This window comes from Apostichopus japonicus, chromosome 19, assembly GCF_037975245.1.
Source record: "Apostichopus japonicus isolate 1M-3 chromosome 19, ASM3797524v1, whole genome shotgun sequence".
Taxonomy (NCBI): domain Eukaryota; kingdom Metazoa; phylum Echinodermata; class Holothuroidea; order Aspidochirotida; family Stichopodidae; genus Apostichopus; species Apostichopus japonicus.
This window is the reverse complement of record NC_092579.1, coordinates 22481678-22503805: the sequence shown is the minus strand read 5'-3', so window position 1 is coordinate 22503805 and position 22128 is coordinate 22481678. Positions and strand designations below refer to the sequence as shown.

Below are 22128 nucleotides of genomic sequence, written 5' to 3'. Positions count from 1 at the left end.
GGACCGACAATTCTCAATCGACTAAAATGCCATGTGTTTATATCCTTAATATGTATTTTTTGACTACTTGTAAATATGCAAATATCTACTGGCATGTTGCCAGTAAATAGCCCAATGTAACATCTTTCTCCTAAGATGGTGTCACACAAACAATCATAATAATTTCAATATAAATGTGTTACCCTCGGCACATATTTTGGGACCGAAAAATGTCAGCATATTAATTAAACTCTCACTACCCGTTCTACTTGTCCGGTTTTCTGTGAAACACATTTAACATTCCTTGCTTTTTTCAACGGTAAACATTACAAAGGTTTCTTCGACCCGGTTATCCCACCAGAAACCAGTCGCAAAACCTGTCCTTCCTGCCGTTAATGATTTCTGCATTTTAAATGAGGTCCATTTCTTTACAGTTTTCAATCGGTGAGCTTTCTCATCCATCACCAACTCGAGTCACCCGCAGGCAGTAGACTTTTCTTTTTCTTTTTTCCTCTTTTTCTTTCTTCATTTTTTAATTTTTTTGAGGGGGGGGTGGGGAAATGGAAAGTAAACTATTTTCCCCTTCATAAATTGAAAGTGATATGTGTCATTTGACAAATTCAATAAGTAACGAGCCTTCGGTCTGCCTCTGTGTAAAAAGGCTGTTCTGTAAGGTTTGGTAGAAAATAGACAGTTCAGTACTAGAACGATGGAAAATAGATGAATTGTACCCGGTCTCGTTTCATTCAACTGCTTCTATGTCAGTTGATTGTGTATGCAATTGCATTCACAGACCTTCAAGGCATCTATGCATATCTTATTAGTCAATTTTTCTTTTACTTTAACAGTCAAACTGTTAAAAAAAAAATTTGCAAGAGCCCATGTAACGCTTTAAAGCAGTATGTTGCAATGATCATCTCAGAATAAATGTTTCAAAGAGAGAGAGAGAGAGGGGGAGACAGCAAGAAAGAGGAAGAAAATAAATAATTAATCCTCATCTACTTCAAAAAGCTGAGTAGGTAAATAAATATTATAAAAGTTAGGGGTCCAGACAGAGGTTTAAAAATGTTCGCCTTCTTAAGAAGTTGGTTAATAGGGTTGGGATCAAAACGTTAGGCCCTCTATTAAACTTGAATACAATTATTTCTTGTTCAATATATAACACAGTAGCTCATTTTCATAGAGTATTAGTTTTAATTTTTTGATATTGTCTGTATTTTAAAGTGCTGTAAACACGGTATGAAACAAATGCTGTGTCTTTTGGAAAGGTGGAAGAGGTGAGAGAAGGGGTTAGATGGGGTACGAGGAAAGGCGATGGCAGATCATGGGACATTAATCTTTTCCTAGCAAGAGAAAGTATCATAGATTTGTGAAACTGAAAATATTAATCTCATCAAACATTGGAAGAAAAAGCCGCAAAGGAGCAATTTCCAAGTTTTTGCAATAACTCTTAATAACTATTTTCAAATTTCAAAATAGTCAAAATGAAAAATTCATAGCAAACTGGATCTGATAAAAGTCAAGGATATTTTTTCAATAAATCTCATTGTTGGAGCACATTAAATTGAACATGCAATTTCCTTCTTTCCTCCCCCACCCCCCTCCCACCCCACTACTAAATTACACAAGCATTCAAAAACGCATGTGATAATGTATATAAAGACTCCATTTCAAGATGACGCACATATTGAAATTAGAAATAAAGTTGATCATTTTGCGATCTAAGTGTAAATAAACTGGTTATCTCTGATGTCAGATATACAATGGCCCCGTGCCAAAAAATGATAAGAACGTAATTAGTCTGTTATTTAGTGATTTGCATAATATTTCTGAAAAGAAACACACGACAAATGACACTGATGCTGTGGAGCTATGAAGGAATAAGTCGATGGATTTCATGAAGTGAACGTGTGATGTTTTTTGTAACACTGACGGTTATAATCAGAAGAGGAGACTGAATTTTTATACCCCGAAAATTTTTCTGTGGGATTTAAATCGAGATCTCCTTTATTTATCGTCGGAGATTTAAGTAGTGGATAAACATTCATGCATTCATCCAATCTCCAGCAGGTAGAAAGAAAGAATAAAAAAATTAAAGATGAGGGATATACATTGGCTGAAAAGATCCCAAAGTATCAAGTATGGTAAATTTTACCTATTACACCAATCACTGCGATATCAGGGGGGGGGGGGGGATAATTCTGAAAGCCAGTAAAAGGCATAAAGAATAAAGACAAAAAATTTGGTAATTTGATACCATTTTGCAAATTAGAAACCAGTGCAATTTTCAAGGATAAAGATGTTACTTATTGCATGAATAATAATTTCAACAAAAAATGATGGTTAGTTTGTTTCTTCTTTCTTGCATTCAAAAGGTTGGTTCTTTGTTTTTCTTGCCTCTTCTTTTTTGTTTGTTTTTTGTTTTGTTTACATGTTTAAATGTTTGTGTACCACTTTGGTTACAGGGCATCATCAAAATGAAATGACTGTCCTCCCAATGTTGATGATGATGCTTCTTTCTCAAAGGACTATACTGGTTAATCCTCTACTGTCAAGAACCCATTTTGTTTTTCTTATAGTCTCTTATTAAGAAGAGATGTATAAATTTTCACATTTTAACAAACAATCCAAGAATCACACAAACTCTGATGCCCTGAATCGTATTACGGCTGTTCCCGTTCACCCCATTTCTTTTTGTGTGAATCTGAGGTGTCGTTTTAATACAGAGGATCTCCCCTCTGGGGTGTCTATGAAAATACTGGACTTGTTTTTACCTGATTGCTATTGGGGATTAATAACGTTTCTTGTATAGATGGATAGATAGCCGCATAGCCGTCACTTTATGAACTGTCATAAAGCACCGTGTCAAAAGTCAGACGCATATATATTTTCATTTTTTTTTTATGTAGTGCCTTTCCCAATGGCTTGAAGCGCATCACAATATTACCCTGGTCAACGATAACCTGTCACACAAAGAGACAATCCCTCCACATGGCAGCAGCTAAACAGCGCCCAACTGACAATTGATCTCATAGGTCCCCATCTATACACTTGGGTGAAGAGAGGCAATGGAGATAAAGTGCCTTGCCCTATGACAAAACAAAATGATCTGGCCAGGACTAGAACCAGCAATCCTTAGATCACAAGTCCACTGCCTTAACCACTTGACCGCAACGCTCTCAAGGGGAGGGGGGGCTGCATCCATCATGCTGGCTGCAGCCAGGCTCCTTACGACATGATATTTTGCGCTGCAAAGTTTCACACAACAGACACTTCTGGTCTACAGGGGATATAACCTCTGTTGTTTGATATTTATTCATTAACCTCGTCATAGCGGGAAATTTGAAGCTGCTGCAGTTTTTGACCTCTGTGCCCCAAGTGCAGATAAATGACTCTGTTCCCTGAACAATTGACCAAAGCTATGACACGTCCATTCATGCAAGCGCATGAGAATGCACGATAACATAGCAGGGTGAACCAGTGGGGTTTTATCATGACCAGAGACATCCGCGCAGAACAATTATCGATCATCAAGCCCCCTTATTGTGACGCTTCATTACTCCCTACGTTAACTATACTGTGAAATGAGAATACACTCTTCTATATCCCATATTTTCCCGGTACCTCCAATTGCCCCTCGGCCCGGGAATACCCCCCGCCCCCCACCTGCTTCCTCTTGGCAGGCCTGCTCATGACAGCAACATAGGATGAACACTGTTTAGCGTGTGCATTCTCTCAGCGGATGGCTTGCTAAACACGATGAGAAACCATCTCAATAGAAAGGGTTTCCTTTTTCTAAAATCACTAGATCCACACAAACCTAATTAAACACAGATAAATTGCAAGGAATCCAATGGCTGCAATGTATGTTGAACAGTAAACCTTAGAAAAAAACGTCTCAGTAAATTATGTTTACCAGTATGACAAGAAAAGTTCCCACTTATTTGCAAAATTTGGTAAAAATTACTGGGGAAAAAAAAGGGCCCTGTGAATGAATGTTCTTACGACAAGATATGAATAGAAAGTGTTGATAATTATTTTTGTTTTTGTTTACCTTGATGCCTTCAATATGAGGCAGATTTAAGTCTTTGTTCCAAGTTGGAATGTCCTCAAGCACGGTTGATTGATACAGCTCGTACAGCTCCTCCAGTTCTTGCGTATAGAGAACGTGGTTTTCTACGAGCAAAGAAAGAAAACAAAAAAATTTTAGCGAGGAATTATTTAAGTATTTGAATAACGGAATTTTAACTACTCTTCCAAAAATTGTAGTAGTACTCTTCCAAAAATTGTAGTAGTACTCTTCAAAAAATTTCCAAGAGATCGAATTTTAGAGAAAGCCAATTATAGAGTTTTTTACTTCAAGAGGTGCAAGATATAATGTTGTAAGAGGATAAAATATTAATGGAGTTTGTTGAGAGACTTTAATGGGACTGAACTATAACATTTAGAATTCTGCAACAGAAAGTTGGGGGAAAAAAGCAAAGCAACCAGGAACAGTTAAAATTACAATTGATGTAAATTATTAGAAAGTTCTAAATGTTATAGTTCAGACAGTTCAAACAGTTTATAGAAATACCACAATTCAGTAACACAAGGCGATACTTATAATTTAACTACAACACAAGTAAAATTTATCAAAATATCATCCATTTCTTGGAGTGATAAAGGTCACATTTTACTTCCACTGAGAATTGCAAACCGTTTTGCTAGAACATTTTTATTAAATATATGACTTTTTTTTGATGACATCATTGGCAATTGAAGAACGTACAGCATGACTCATACAAAGGAGGTTAAACAACTATTCACTTTGTTGTGCCTGAAGAATATCGTATGCATGAAATCAATATGTATATGTATTTCAATGTGCATAAATCAATATGTATAAATTTTGCACCGTTTGGGAAAAATATCTTAGTTTTAAATGTCGTGCCTGGGATGTGATGGCACACTGCCACTAAATATTTGAAACTTTTTACATAACTGTTTGTTTTACTTCTCATATTTTCAAGGTTGAATGTCAACAGTGTTTGATACTGAAAACCAATGCCATCATCATCATGATCATGTTAAGAATTTAAATATTTTAGAATTAGCATTTGCAAACCCAATCTCCACTACTACATGGAATTAAAACATTGTAATAAATCAAAGAAAACCATTAATTGAAGCCCAAAGTTGCTAGATGATGTCATATTTATACTTCATCAAAGTCATCAGCCTTTTCTGCGAAGGAACGTTAATTATGTGATATCCCCTGAACGTGATAAGATATTTCTCAGCTGTTTAGAGAAGCTGTTTATCAGTTATCCTATCACACAGTCTAACGGTAAAGATCGGATTTGTTCGTCTCTGTGAACTTCTGTCCTCGAAAATAAAGATCAGTACCGTTGACTGTCGGGTGGACAGCTTGTTTTTTATTGAACTCTGACCTATAAGGACCTCGATGTCAATGTTATTACATTTTTAATTTTGGGAGCCAATATTAGAATTTTTATTCACCATCTAATAGTTCCTTCTGCTGATGGATGATCTTGTCACAGAGTTCTCTTTGGCTCTGCATCTTGGCATGCACTGCATCCTTCAGTTCCATCACATGGGTGTTGACAAGGGCTTCTGACTTCAACTCGGTGTCTGGTGAAGGGGGTAAGACCGCTAAGGAAAAGACAGTCTTTGAAGTATCTTAATATTAACAATAAAACATTTAACAAACCTCAACAAAAAAACGGAAAAAAATGGAAAAAAAAAATGATTAAATAGAAATCAAAATGAAAAAAAAAAAATGGAAGAAAAACTTAAAAGGGTCCATCATGTTTGCGAGGGGTCACCCCTCCCCCTCCCTCATCCTTTTCCAACTACCTGACATTAATCAGAAAGGATACTCTCGATTTCCAGCTCGTGGACCTTACACAGCATGCTTAGAATCTCTCTCTGCTCATCACTGGTTGTTTTGTTTGGCAAGTTCTAGAAAAATGCAAGAAAACATTTCACAGTCATTGATCAATTAAGTTTTTCTTTTTATTGGGGGGTGGGAGGGGAGGGGAATGGTCATTACATGTACTTTTCATTACACTGCCAAGTATTGCTGACAAAGGTCCCAGGGGGACCGAAAAATTCCAATATATTTTCTAAAACTATACTCTATATTTGTCAACTATGAATAATATCTGATTTCTCTTCTTTTGTCTAATAATATGTATATACAAAGTTTTGTAATATCATCTTACTGTAACACAGTGACTAAACACCTCGTTTTTAGGAACAACCGTATAAATGAAGAAAAAGCTTTGGTGAAAGTATTAAACTCACAGATATGACCTTAACTCTCGCATATTCTTCCGTTAGGATACTGAATTCTTAGAGTCTAAAGTATAGAGCTAGCCCAAAACAAACAATTGGTTCAGCCTCCTTCCCCCCCCCCCCATTCGTAAGCTTGTTTGTGTTATTGAGGTATGAAAAACAAAATGTGACATCCAATTTCCAGGGGTAAGTCTATTCTTCAAACCGAAAGAAACAAAAATATCTGCATTTCCAAACTCCACTATATTCAGCAATTCAGTCCAGTTTTCAGTTTCATGTTCACTTTTTCAGTTGAGATTTTCCTTTTTAATCTTTCAGAAGTTTTTCAGCATTCCATATTCCAGCGGAATGGAATGTTTGTGTCATGAGGTCAACGTAACAACAGACTATCGACAGACTTTTTGAGAACTGTAGTCCTTCTAGGTAAGTAATTATGAAAGTTACCTTAGTCTTTGAGAGTTAGTTTTAAGTCATGGGTGAGAACAAAAACAAGCATGTACCACTTTTAAACGACTTTGAATTTCTTATTATCGATCGTTTGAAATAAAATCTGAGGCAACATAATGGACTTTACAATGGATGTCACGTTTCTTTTTTATACCTCAGTTACACACAGAAGCCTACCAATAAAGGTTTGAGGGTGGGGGAGGGGGCGGGGAGATGGGGAAGCTGAACCAATGGGTTCTGGATTTTAGAGTTAAGAATTCAGTGACATGACTGTAATAACGATATGTCAGGGCATGAGGGTTAATTTGGAACATATCACGAACCGATATGGTATTTTTGGTCATGTGAAAATATTCATCTTTCACAAGGACAAGAAATAAATGGAACCAGACAAGGTCTGGTTTGAGGTGTAAATAGTGACAAATTTTTGGGGGGGCAGGGGGAGATCGCAAATTAATAACTGGTTGTGCTATTTGCTATACAACAAAAGCCACCATCACTAATCTTGCATCTATGGCTTACAAAATCACTCTTGTCTTTATGTGGGGTACGAGGGGGGGGGGGAGGGAGGGTGTATGGAAAGTCTGTACATACCTCTTCCATGATGGATCCTTTCTTCCTGACGCCTTCTAATTGTTCTTCCAGATCGGATCTCTTGTTGTAGCGATCGGCTCTTTGTCTGAGGATGATTGAGAGCTGTTGTCTCGCATCCGAGACCTCTTCTGGTTCTGGTGATTCCGAGGTTGTACTCTTGGCATCTATATCATCTAGCTCTCTCTCTGTCAGCAAAGAGCAGAACAAAAATGTTATTACACAAATTTTATTTCACTTACAATATTAAATATTAAATATCACATTTAAGTTTAGAAAAATTTCAACAAAGTTGACACTGCAGTTGCTTTCATGGAATTAATTTAGTATTTGAATTTTCACATAGTAATTTTTGAAGATTATGAATACTTTGTTATAATTATAATAAAAAAATATTAAAAAATACTTAGCTTCTGTGAAGAAAATATGCCATGAATCTTTTAAATTTGAGGGGAAAAATTGTACCATTTTATGCAGGAGCTTACTATGCAATGTCAGAATATTAAAATTGGCTTTTTGAGCTAGTATACTAATTTTGACTGAGAGAGATGGCGATAGACTGATTATTTGATTGGTTCTCTGTAAAGGTCAACTATGCAGAAGGAGGTCACTATTTACCTCTGTATTACAGCAGAACAAATATTCAATGGTCTAATGGAGATACTAGCAGTTTTAAAAGTTTACGGATCTATTCTGTAAAATAAGAAGCATAAGGGAAGCTCTGCACCAGAAAGGATGATAAAATGTATCTATTTTTTCAAACTGTATCCCCTCCCTCACCCCCCACCCCACCTCCCAGCCTCAATATTTAACTCTTATAGCTTGCACTCACCTTTCTGCTTGTGGTTGAAAGTCAGACTCAATTTGGGTTTGTGTTTGCTTTGCATCCTCAGCTGCTCTTGTTCCCATCTACCGAAAGAGAAAAAAAGAAGAAAGTTAAAAGCAAATAGTTTTAATGATCAAGACCAAATTCCTCCTCTCATTTACAATATACCTCTTTCTAGTCTGATTCAAAATACTGCCCCCAATGAATTTGACCTTACCCAACGTGGAAAACTTTGGATAGTCATGCAGCGAGTGTGTGCCTACGACAATGAACTATCAAGATTCAACTAGTTTTAGGTCACTTCGGCTTCTTTCAATGTGTAGTGCTTTCCCGACTGGCATTCCATGAAGTGTGATGTAATGTGAGGGGGGCAAATTGAAAAGAACGCTCACCATAGGTTTTAGTTTTAATTTGAGGTGGCTTTAGGAGAATCGCACTGTTAGATCTGAGTGAGTGAGTTGGAGTTTGTAAGGTGAGTAAGTTGGAAATATAGTTTGGGGCAAAACCATGGATAGTTTGTAAGTCAGGGTGAGAAGTTTGTAGTTAATTCTTTCAGCAACAGGAAAGCCAGTGAAGTTGGTGGAGAAAAAGGGTTGAATGTGGGATCTGTTATCTGTGAGGATAACTAATCTGGTGGCGATGTATTGAATGCGCTGAAGCTTCGAGATTTGGTAAGCAGGAAGACCAAATAAAAGGCTGTTACAACAGTCAAGTCTGGATGACACACAGTATAGTATAGTTTAGAGTACTTTAGTTAAGTAAAGTATAGTGGGTTTAGTATAGTATAGTGTAGTATTGCATAGAATACTATAGTATAGAACAGTATACTATAGTATAGTCTAGTCTAGAGCCTTATAAGTTAGTTTAGTTCACTTAAGTTTTGTGAATCTCAATACAGCACTACCGTAACCCCTATGAAACTCTGTCCCTGTAATGACTGTCACTAAACACTATGACTGTCACTAAACAACAGCTCATATTAAAAGCATCCCTATTTGATGTTTATTCAGTGAATTAAGATGCAGACAAACTAACAACCTTCCACATATATATCAATGTTTACTCACACACCAATCATTACTACCTCTGTACCACCTGTAAACCACTGGTATCTAATAACTTACTCTGCTATCACAGACAGCTGTTTGTTAGCTTCCAGTGAGAGCTGCCATGTCTCCTGTTCTACATGCATCAGTTCCTGACGTATCCCCATCTGAATGTTAAAGTTTGACATCAACTGTTGCCGGAGACGGTCCATCTCTGCTCGGCTGGCAGCATCGATGGCTGGAGGTCAAAGTTCAAGACGAGGAATAAATCTACAACTTCGTTTGGTTTCTGCTCGTAACCTATCATTCTATGGCAAAGTCATTTAACTGAGATACATGTTATTATTAAAGAAGAACTACCCAAGTTAGAGATGTACATAGCTTAGATAATCATAATAATAATAATAAATATTAAATAATGCCAAGGGTTAGGAAGCCCATTTAAAGCTCATTTGAAACCCTTTTCATGTAATGATCATTGACGAACATCGACTTATACTAGGCCCTCTCCTTCCAATAAGTGTTTCAAAGTGTTTATGAGGCGAGCGTGAGGGATGTTTCACCCCATTCCTGCTCCCGTGACCGCCAGTTAATGCACCCATCTGAGAGACAACAAAGTAAACCTCAACATCAGAACACTTTGTCAAATACTGAGGAGGATAAAGGCAGCCCCCCCCCCTCCCACATTCATCAGCACTTGCAGACAAATTTCTTTTTGGAAATCACTCGACCCATATCCCCCATAACCAAATGTAACAGATCCAGGGTGAACAACACTGCCCAGGGGTAGTTTTGAATAGGTCAATAGAAACTCAGATTCCTGGTTGGGCTTTGAGCCGAAAACCTAATAATTACGGGGGTGGGGGGGGCAGACAATCTGACCATGCCATGACCTGACCTGGCCATGCTGTCATCTTTGTAACACAGTGAAACGGCTGTATTGTCTACAAATTCTGCAATTCTGCAACACTCTCCAATGACTAATTCTAGATAAGCATAAGCAATTTTTTAATAAACATAATTATCACTTTTTAAGGAAACTTAATTCTGGTTCTCAACTCACAGAGGTTTTTTCCGAACCCTTTCTCCTCCTCATGAGATGATATTTTCTGCTTGAGCCTGTTAATCTCTTGCTTGAGTTCGGAGATGATGTTGGTGTACTGCGCCACGTGGTACGACACACTGGTGGTGTTAGACTTTATCTGATATTTAAAAATGATACAGCAGAAAGACAAAGTAAGGCAACAATTATTTACAAAAGCAAGAAATGCATGCACGAACACAGACGGACGGATAGACAGACAGACAGAGAGCATAAGAATGTATCCGTATGTGTAACAACCTTTTATTACCAAATGATCAAGGACTTCTTAATATCAACTGAGAGCGATGGTTCTCGAACTAATGGACGTATCCATAGAAATGGACCAGAGGTCTCAATTCGTTTTCATAGAGGGCCAGAGATGATCAATGTTTGGAGCAAAGTGTCTGGCAGCATCACAACACCTACATTGAAAAATGTTAAGGTAAGGGTGGTAGTGTGCCCAGTGCCTTAAGGGTGAGCATACCCAACTGAGGGTTGAATTTATTATATTTTTTCCAGTGGTCCATGTTTAGATCTTACAGACCAGATTCTAATCTATTAATCCCACTGCCCTTTTCTTTTGTTTTTTGACTTCTTGTTCTCTGTTTTTGTTTGTCCTTCAGAATAGGGGCCCTTTGAAAAAAAAACATAGCTCCAGATAGATCTCTACCACCATTCTCGTAGTATGCTCTGTATCATTGCAAAATATTGAATTGAAACAAGAAAAATATCTTTGTCTAGCATGGTATTCAAACCTCAGAGATCAGAGAAATAACAAATAATACTACACTGTAAAATTCAAAATCCAGAAATCTTTGGTTTAAATATTAAAATCCTGACATTTTTATTCACCCAATTATTCACTACCTCCCCCCTATGAAATATCCTTAGGAAATGTTGTTTGCAAAAGATACATATATATATCTATATGTAAGAAGTGTGTTGTATTGTTCATGGAAATGCAACTTTCTACCGGATATATCCATATAATTAAGCCTAACTCTGATGATAAGGTGATCAGTGAGGTATTCTGCATCTGATTTACTTCGACAGGCCTTTGTTTCAGGAGTTTGAAATTAAGTTTGAAATTTTACCTTCATCTTGATATTTTTAGCTCTATCTGCATAGAGTAGGGTGTTCCTCGATTCCTCAAAGAAGAAGCTGGCCGGACTGATGTTCGCAATCATGACGGTCTTACAGTTCCCACCGAGAGAATCCTGTTAACGGGAAATGAGAAGAGGATCAAATTGTAACTTGGATCAAATTGTAGATCGATCGAGGATCAAATTGTAGATTGAGGCAACATTAGCTAAGTCACCTGGTTGTCTTTCGGTTCTAAATTTATTAACCATGCAAATCATGATGTTCTTGCAATTACCAACAAGATAAAACCCTATTTACCAAAACAGAAAGAAACGTGTCATGTTTATAGAATAAACACATGAGTACAATATTGAAAAGAATCTGCTTCAGTTCTAATATTAGGCAACATGATTATGTATGATATTAAAGAGTCATTCCACCTGAAACTTTGAGGCATAAGCTTTTCATAATTGATGAGGAAGTAGGCGTTGCCCCTGAAGTGGGTCAGTGGGGGGTGCAGTCCTAAAATGATTTTTACAAACTTTTGAAAGTAGCTAGATACATTGGAGTGCATTGATTTTGAGTGGAGATTGAGAGTAAATATGTCAAAGATAATAAAAATTAAAAAATATAACTATATATCACAAAAGAGTAACAATTAAAAAGATGTTACTTATAAATACATAGTTACAAAGTTTACGAGAGGAAGCTGGCACAAATAAGGTGGAAGAAAATAATACAGTTTGGGTAAAACTGGGTTTCTGTTGATGAAGTAAAACACAAATTATATGATTCGTCCAAAGCATTTCAATGCATGATCAACTTATATTACATCAACATTTAAAATTCTAGCGAATAGTCTTTGAGGGCCAAAAAGATTGTTTCCATCCATAAATTGTTATTGACAAAGAAACTTTACTTGGCGTTCAAGTGTAGTCTAATGTAATCTTTGACAAAATATTCATACTTTTCCATTGCATCTGGATATTATAGAAAATTAATTGAAAAAAACCTGTGATCATTTGTATAAACTCCTTTAAAATCTACCAGTTTTCTACTCTGAGGTTTTATATTAATGACAACCTCAACAAATGACAAACTCTCACCTTAAGCAGTCTGGTCAACTTGCTATCTCTGTAGTTGACATATTTTCCACCCTCACAGAGGGCATTAATACAGTTACCAAGGGCGAGGAGCGACCTGTTGATGTGAGCGCCCTCTATCATCCTCTTACCGCGATTCTGAATAGGAAAAAAATATGAAAATGAGTCTTTAAGACCATATTCCTACGCCAACATTGACAGGGTCTTTACGTGATGGATACAAGTTCTAGGCTTTTAGAAAGGCTTTTCTGCATCTGGTAGTTCCAACTTCAGTACAGGAAGATAATAAAAATAACCTACATACAATGAGGCCTCCCAGCCATGCCCCCCCTCCCCCCAAGTCAACCAATGGCCCTGGCGCATCGGTTCTACCTAGTTCCGCAAAACTTGTCGATCTATGACTGCAGATCATCGAGGTACCATGAGTTAGATTACTAGAAGTATAAAACTAGTTTATTCCTAATTATTGAAGAAGAGATCATTTGAAACATGTGTTCAAAGTTTCAAGACAAGCTCACTGCTTTAAGAACCTTAACTGTGTGATGTCTAAAGCAACTTTTTCGTCAGTGAAACTACACGAGTGGAACCATGAACTAGTCATTCGCCCAGCGCTTCAATATGCCAAGTTTATTGGGCGTGTTTGCAGCTTGTGAGCCCTTTCACTCGATCCCGTCGCTTAAATTCAGCGATCCGTAAACAGTACAATTCACGCATATTTGGACCGACATTACGGCGCCCTCTGTTCACACACTCTGTTTAAAAAAGAACCTCATAATTTAACTTTGGCTTGGTACTTACTGCAGGTCTTTCTCTGCTAGCTATGTACTTTATATCCGAGATGACCTTGGTTTAATGAGGTGTTTGTAAGGTGTTTCTAGGTGTTTAAGGGATTCTTTAAGGTGTTTAAGGTGTTTCTAGTAAAGTGTTTGTTTCTGTGATAGCAATAGGTCAAATGATGATAGATAAACCTGTGTAAAACCTTATTATTTTAATATACCTTGGTTTTGGGAGGTCTTCATTAAGCTAACCAGGACTATCATAAGAGTTGAACCTATATAAATGAGACACAAACTTATAGAAAAAACCTTATGAAAATACCTCTATTTGATAAGGTTTTGATAGGTCTTTTTCTCAACCACCAAAGGACTATTAGCAGGTTGTCGAGGGATGCAAACCTATGCAAACCTCCGAATATATTTACCTTGGTTTGGGAAGCTCTCTCTGAGCCAGCTAGGTCGATCATGAAGAGTTTTCCGATCCTCTGGCTTTGGTTGATACTTCGGACTCTGTCTCGTTGACGCACCGTGACTTGCAGGACGGCGTGGGACCGGGAAGACGTCTTATTGGCAGCGGTGGGTTCCTGGGTTCTCTCTTTGTTACCTCGAATCAAGAGGTTCATAACCTGATGGCACGACAATTAAAACGACTGCACGGTGAGGCTATAATAATACTTTCAAAGATAAGAAACTGATGTCCAAAAAATTTGAGCCATAAATGAAACTAGATCATTGTGTAGTTCTAAAGGTTAAAAATCTCAGTCCGAACAGAAATAAAGTACAGGAAGTTCAACGAGATAATGGAATTGAACTTCGCAGTACCCTTCATGGTGACCACGTATTCATACCAGTTTGAATGCATTGTTTTTCACCACATGCTTTTTTTTTTTAGACCTTTTTCTAGATTAAAAATTTAAAGATTAAACATTTTCCAATGTGGTAACCGAACAATGGTGGCAGCAGTGGGATAAAGTCACTATTGACTAAAACAGACAATTGAGGTGAATAGACAAAGAAATATGAAAAGATATGCTCATATTTTAAGATGCAAATAGCATATAATTATAAACTTTCAGAACACATGACCTTAACATGACCCCTTAAGAAAAAGCATACAATTTAATAGGAGAAATCATACAAAAGTGCAGTTAATAAACCACAAAATAAGGACAAATAAAAGCCACCTTTTAATATTGAGTGTCCTAGTGTACGGAGAAACATGATTTTTAATATTCCGCAGCAACCGACAGTACGCTCAAGATGAATGGTAGAGCTAAAGGCCTAAAAGTTCAAACAGCTTCATACAGTACATTCATTTTATAGCCGCATACTTGAACGTGAAATGACACGCAGACTTAGCAACGAGTCGCGACCTGATTCTCTTGAATCCCAAAGCGAAGTCAATTTGATATTTTTGTCAAGTTTTTTCGCCTATAGATAGAGTTGATACAGTGACTTGAGTTTAAATAACAGTGACTTGAGTTTAATAACAGTGACTTGACTTGAGTCAGGAAAGTCGGTCCAACTCGGTCGTAACAACTTGACCGGATAATCAAAACTAAACAATTCGCCATAAATACAGATGCATAAATATTCATGAAATACTTTACTTGTGACAAAAAAAATAAGACATATTTTATTTGTGATGGTTATATCTAACATGACTGAGAGTATTCAGATCAAAAATATTTGAATATTTGTTCAAATTATTTGTAAGGGTTTAAGTCGTAAAGTTTGTACTGATATCCTCTGCTTTTGTTCTCAAGGGAAAAAGTGCAGAGCACTGCATTACCCAAGTCCTTCAAGAACAATAATTTATTTGCACCCATAAGACTCTCTTCCCATCCCCAAAACCACACAGATTTTCTCTCCGTTTTCTTATTCTTCAGAGATCAATAGAATGTTTCTCGTTGATATAGATCAACATAAACCATTCTATCTTTTATATCTCTTTATATCTACAAAACGGCTCTTCTTTGTAGCCTTCTGAGATGGCAAGGCCTTGGTAGAAAGAAACGGAACAAGCCTTCATGCGACTGAGAAAACGGGATTCAAAGTTCAAGTCTTCCGTTACGCCGGAATCGCTCGCTCTTGATTAAAAAACGTGCAGACCCACATTAAATGAACTTTGCACAACGACATGGAAGCAACTCGCCAATAACATTGAAACAATCATCTCTGTTTATAGCAACTGTTTCAAAATATTGTTCTTTATGAACGTCAACCTTATGGATTCCTACAGGTGTTTGTTCCTGCAGCGAGTTCAATGTGAAACATAAAGAAATGGGGGGGGGAGGGAATTTACCTGTTTGGCAATCAATCATTATATAATATATAGTAATGAAGAAACCCCAGAGGTGGATCTCGTTTGAGAAATCATAAACGAGAAACTTACTTTATACGTCATTTTTTGGAGATATTGACAGCTGTTGTCATGTTTTGTAGCAACGGTTTAAATTGAAGGAAACATCAAACAGTGGATGCACATTGACAACAACCAACAAACTTAATTCAACTTTTGTACAAGGAGGCTATGGATAGCTAGAATGTATGTTATATATTTTGACAAAAAAACCAAAATGCTCTTTGTTACTTTTTTCTTATGAAATCGTACCTGCTTACTTCAAGTTCACTTTTGATACAGTATATAAAACAATTCAATTTTAATTGCTGAAATGATGTTAACTCTTTCACAGGTCGAGATTAAATTTAACCATGGACATTCTATTCAGGGAAGTGGCATGGACGATAGGAGTTGATTCAATAAACATTTATTCCTCTCTGTCAATGTTGAAGAACTCTCTCCTTCAGTGTGCTCACTATTTACAAAATAACACTGACCGTTACCACACTAAACAGAATGTACAGTCTTCCATTGTGAAGACAACAGTGCAGCTAAAAGTGAATTTATTAGAATCACCAGGAATATTCATAAGGATAGTAAACAACCTCTTAATAAAGAACTCAACTCTCTTTGCCTACAAACTAACTATAAATTACAAAATCGTGCAATAAAACCAAAATATAGGGTTTAAATTTTCAAAATTTCATATTTATACAGAGCATCTATCTTAATTCAAAATGGAATTTTAAATGATTTGATTTAATGTATACTTTTTGATATTCCTTTATCATTCCCAGTTTAACTTAAAATTTCAAAACTGTTGATTGTGTTACTTTTCTTTTCAATGTCTTTAATTGCTTTCCTTTTTATTGTAATTTTTGTATCATAACTTTTTTTAGACAAAGATCTCTGAATGATCTCAGATTTTATCTTGAAGGATAATTCTCTTCGTAATGTATCAAAGTCCCTTTCTAGGAATTGTAAAGTTTTTTATAGTAAGACACCATAAACCGAAAAAAACCCCTCCCAAAACTACATTAAGAGCATATGTCTGTGTCATCATTGCGTGGACACGGTATGTTTACCTTCTTGATTATGCCTTCAGTTATCACCAACACCTACATTCCACCCACATAATCTGATATTGACTTCAATGACATACATGTGTAAAATTACAAAACCGCTACTAAACAGGCATTGAAACAACAAAACCATACAGCTCATATGGAAGCGCTCCTCATTAAGTAAACTGCATAATTACAATAAGCTCACGGTGGAGTTAACAGTAAGACACCCAAACACGAAAAAAAAGAAAGAAGGAGGCCAAGAGTAAATTCAGAGCGCGTCTTTGCGTCATCATTGCATGGAAGTCATGGACACAGTATGTTTACCTTCTTCATTAAAACACACCTACATTCCACCCACATAGTCTGATATTGATTTTAATGACATACATGTGTAAAATTACAAAACCGCTACTGAATAGGCATCAACAACAAAACCATACAGCTCCTATGGAATCGCTCCACATTAATTATGGCATAATTACAATTACCGCAAGTTGTCAGATTACGGTACATAATTTAAAGGATGACTCCAGGCAGAATTTTAGTCTTTGGTATGATATGGTTCAACCAAAAAAGATAAAAGAAAAAAAAAACTTTAAAAAAAAAAAAATTTCAGAGCTAGGGTCTGGAATGCTCCTTTAAGGCTACACTGATGATGATGAAGATGACGTTGGCTCCTCGGTGTAGACCTAAATGTTAATGATGAATTGATGATCATCCATTTTTTTGTTGACAAATTGTAAAAACTCAACAAAACATACATCTTTTAACTTTTATATGAGCAGCAGTGCACCCTTGGATCCCAACATTCAACATCATTTTGTTCATTAATGTCTTTGATTTCCTCTAGAACTTTGTGTTGCATCTGAGAAACTGACACAAATGGTCTATAGGTTAGACTGATTTATCCAGCCGCTTTCATTGATGAGCCTCAAAATGTTTTAATAATCAGAAATCAATAACGAAAACATGGACAGCAGTATCTGTATAAAGTATTGCAAGGTAAGTATACGTACCTCTGTCGAGGAGTTGGTCGAAACCTCGGAAATGCCAGCGACCTGTACCGCTCCGGACGCGTGCTCTCTCAAATCCAAGTAGCCGGTGGACGGACTCAACAGGTCACGGATCATTTCGTTGTAGATCTGTGGAGGGAGAATACAGATCAGGCCAAGCATGAACTTTTTGCTCTAATGATTTGAATGTCCAACAATGACACGGTCCAACAAAATAGACCAATTTCAGCAACAAGTCATCTCACCACATGCGGTATTATCTTCCCTCCCCCTCCTCTCATCCTCCACAGTCCGGAGACACAAACACACACCGATCATTATTGGTCTATGTAATAAAGATTAATGAAACTGTCATGAACAACTCCCCATCTCCCTCCCTCCCTCCCTCCCCCTCCTCCTCACCTCATTTTCCTTTCAGGAGACACAAACACACAACAGTCATTATTGGTCTATGTGGTAGAGATCAAACTGTCATAAAGAACTTCCTGAAATAGCTACAAAAATGATCTTATTCCATTTGGGCGATTCCGTGGATTTAATGTTCCAGTTCACAAACAAGGCTGAAGACTTGATCAAGTTTAAATCTCACATCATCAACCGACATACATGTGCTTCCATTTTTTTTTATGTTTCTTCTTTTATTTACTACAATGTACAATGTTATAGTTTCTGCAATGGAGATGGGCTTTACAAACGCCGATTCTACATATTGAACCTCTGAACTTGTCCCGAAAAATTGGTTTCATCACTGTTAACATTCTACCTTGAAAAAAAATTAAAATAAAAACAGAGAGAATGTACAAGGATTCAGATCCTAAGTCTGTAGCGGCACTGTGACATCACAGAATTATCAAATGACATCTCCCCGACACAACTCAGGATATTTCTCCCAAAAGAATCAAGATATTTTCTTAGCTGTTTTGGGGAGTCGTTCTTCGCAAAGCTCCGTATCTTATAAATTAAAGATTTCGGTTGGATTTGTGTTCCCTTAAACATGAGATCTCAATGGTCTATATCATGTGGTCAAAGAAGAAACAAATTCACTCAAATGAAAAAAGACAACCATGAACCAACGAGAGAAGCCATAAAACTCCTCAAACAACCCTTGTTATTTCGTTCTGTAATGTAAGGGAGATCCTAAAAAACAGTCAATTTTATGAGAAAAAAAACACACAAAAGACGACAACATTGTCTTTGCAAAAAGCTGACAACTTCAAAGATTTCTCATAAAAGCATATATGTCTATTTATTAAAAACTGCTATACAGTTGATTAAGTCTAACAAACAAACAGTTTGACTACGTAGGCAGTGGCCTTCATGTCCGTCTCCAGCCATTGGTTAACGATACAGCTACATAAACGTTACTCAAACATGTCAAGGTTGTGATAATTACTCTTATTTTCATAACGAATAAATAATGCTTCTATTTGCAAACTTCAAAATGAAAAAAAAGATTTTGCCAATAGCTAGTAACCTTGGTTACAACAAACATTAAAAACTCTGGCAGAGAGCGACTGTTACAAATGATTTCTTACGAGATGACCAAAGACCAAAGATAAATAAGATGACAATATTGAGACCTGGTTGTTTCTTCAAAGGTAATAATGTCTGAGCAAAATTTAATAAAATGATGACTTGTTTGCATGTATGACATTGCGAAGACACTGTACAATGTTTGGTGTATTTCCTGCATGATCAACTCCCATTTCCCCAACAGCTGTTTCGGTATATGAACACTACGGTATGCAGGCGCGGCGGAACGGAAAAATTATTGGGGGGGCTAATGTGTGGAGACTATCTAAGCGGAGTGCCACCATCGGTTGGCGCGGAGCGTACAAGAAAATTTTGGGTTTTTTCAAACCCCCAGATGGCCGGAAACGGCACTTTCCGAGTGTTTTATGCTGCGAATACCCAGCCCTAAAATATGGGTCTCAAGCCTGCAATTTCTCAGATTGCACGTAAAAGTCTGTAAAAACATTGTAATTTGTATATTCGATGGTTTTTTAAAAGAGTAGCTATTACTCGTAGTGTACTCGCAAAGATGTTTTTGAGTGTAGTAAGGGCAGTGGCGGAGCTAGAGTATTGGTCAGGGAGGGCAAGAATGGTCTGTAGGGGCGCTTTCGACACTATCTAAGCGGAGCGCCACCACAGGTTGGCGCGGAGCGTACAGAAAATTTTTGAGTAAAGATACTCCCTAGATTGCAGGAAATCACCCTTTCCGGGGCCTTGCTAAACAGAGAATAAATAGGTGTCGTCGCCATTTTGTCGGAAAATTAAACCAACAGAATATGACAAATGTCAATAGGTATATGAGAGCGCAATAAAATAGTCAAAAAACGCGAATAAGTAAAAAGCTGAAAAGCTGAAAAGGGCGCCAGCAGTCCATTTGAATCCGTCATGGGGGGGGGGGGGATCCGCCCCCTGACTGTATATATGGACGCTCCGCCACTAAGTAAGGGGATGTTGGAGAACTGGCTGAAATGAGGCAAGTCATTAGCCTAAGACGAAGTTGTGTTACACTTACAGGTACTCACACTCACTGCTTCCACTTTTCACTGCTTCCCAACCGCGTGAAGACGCGGTTGGGGTGACAATGTGGTCTATAGCCAGGGGACGGGCCGAGGGTCCCCCAGCAATTACTAAAATTATTACACCTATAGAGTATACGTGTGCATCGGACAGTTCGACAAGTATGCATTGAAAAATGGGCAGATGCACGTTTCGGAGCCTTGGTAAATATTGGGGGGGCTTATCATGCATTTGCCCCCTCAACTTTTTTATTGGGGGGGCTGAGCCCCCCCAAGCCCCCCCGGTTCCGCCGCCACTGACGGTATGCAGCATTTGTTGTTTCTATCCAAAAATATTGCGCAACAGAGAAGATTAGCCAGCTCTAAGCTTGGTCGATGACAATGTAAACAACTTCAACCAACAGTTTTGCGAATAATATTTATAATATAGTATAATATTGAAAGTTTTCTTGATGCACTTTTTTAAGGAATGGGGAAAATCATCAAAATGACCTTGATTGGACAGCTCTCGCTACAATTAATCTATTAGTTAAACATTAGTTAAATCTATTAGTTAGTTTTGTTAGTTAAACAATCTTGAATTTAAAGTGGTTAATTCCATGCCACTGCTAACGCCTTCGTGCGTCCACCGTTGTTCCCCTACTATTCCTCCTCAAAAACCCCTCCCCAGAACCTTTCTGGTCTTATCAATCGACAACCATCCCGTGCCATGAAAACTCCTACATGGCATTTTGACATTCATCGTCGTGTTTTAGTAACTGTCTTCTTGAGACCTTCAAAAGAGACTGTTACAGTCGGGTGCCATTATTGATTATCAGCAACACTAATATATATAACTATGGTTATTTTCATACCAGCCTAGACAATAGATATTGATCTTCCCCAGTCTTCTGTCGTGAAAACACATTGCAGTCGTGCTATTTTGGGATACGGTTAATAATAAGAGATTCTTAGATATTAAAAGAAAAAAAGGAAAACAAAAATGAAGAGGAGAAGAAAGAGATGAAGTGAGCTCTTGATATCAAATTGAAAAAAAAGTTGGAGAAGTTTCCTGTTCCTTTGTATATAAAAATAGGTAATATTATGACCTACAAAAAAAATCTTTTCAGAATGTGAAGCTCTGTAGCAAAATTCATATCGTACTATTATTAATGGAGGATGTCGAAAATTCAAATTGTGACACGACAGAGTTAATCATGCCACTTTCTTTTAATGACTAGGGAGTAGTTGTACAGACATATTTGAAGTGTTATACAGTAGGTAAATTTCAGCTACAATCTAGACACATAGACCAATACAAACTCAAGCAATAGCTGGAAGGTTAAGAGGGAAGACAGAAAACCCACACCCATCACCTTCCCTCACAGTCCCCCCCCCCCACTACGATGAAAAGACACTTTGAAAAATGGCGACATTGTCTCATATTATGCACTACCATATTAGAAAACTGGAATATCACAGAGAGATGTGTTAGTGCCTGGTGGTTCTGTTGGTGACCAGGTGCAAAGTAGGGTGGAAGTGTTTTAAGGTACTGTATGCTAGAAAATACATACATATATATATAAATAGATATAAATATATAAATATATATATATAAATATGTATGTATGTATTAATATCATACATGCAAACATATATTAATATATAAATATATATATATATGGATGTATATATTAATATCAGAATTCATGCATCTAGACAAGCCATAACACAAATTCTACAGTCAGTCTCAGACAACCCCATTATTTACTAATCTCCAAAGTTGAATAATAACCAGCTAACAAACATACAGTACCACGATCATACTAGACACATGGAACATTTTACGATTTTATTACAAGTATTAAATAATTTTTAATTAAGGTCAACTACAAACACTCGACTGAAGCCCTCAATTAGAGGGTTCCATAAAAGAACATATGGGTACATGGTTAAAGGTAT

At 37.1% G+C, this 22128-nt stretch overlaps 1 protein-coding gene across 3 annotated transcripts in view; it reads right to left on the bottom strand.

The window, feature by feature from the left end:
• Nucleotides 1-22128, bottom strand: part of LOC139960027 (kinesin-like protein KIF19) — an 82406-nt gene that overhangs the window by 38682 nt on the left and 21596 nt on the right. For all 3 annotated transcript variants that reach the window (XM_071958039.1, XM_071958041.1, XM_071958040.1), the window contains 11 exons: nucleotides 17663-17788; nucleotides 13661-13861; nucleotides 12463-12597; nucleotides 11368-11490; nucleotides 10253-10391; nucleotides 9268-9427; nucleotides 8150-8226; nucleotides 7321-7505; nucleotides 5862-5943; nucleotides 5482-5613; nucleotides 4034-4155 (listed from right to left, as the gene is read on the bottom strand). In XM_071958039.1, the coding sequence (XP_071814140.1) occupies nucleotides 4034-4155; nucleotides 5482-5613; nucleotides 5862-5943; nucleotides 7321-7505; nucleotides 8150-8226; nucleotides 9268-9427; nucleotides 10253-10391; nucleotides 11368-11490; nucleotides 12463-12597; nucleotides 13661-13861; nucleotides 17663-17788 (1482 nt within the window). The remainder of the gene's footprint in view (nucleotides 1-4033; nucleotides 4156-5481; nucleotides 5614-5861; nucleotides 5944-7320; nucleotides 7506-8149; nucleotides 8227-9267; nucleotides 9428-10252; nucleotides 10392-11367; nucleotides 11491-12462; nucleotides 12598-13660; nucleotides 13862-17662; nucleotides 17789-22128) is intronic.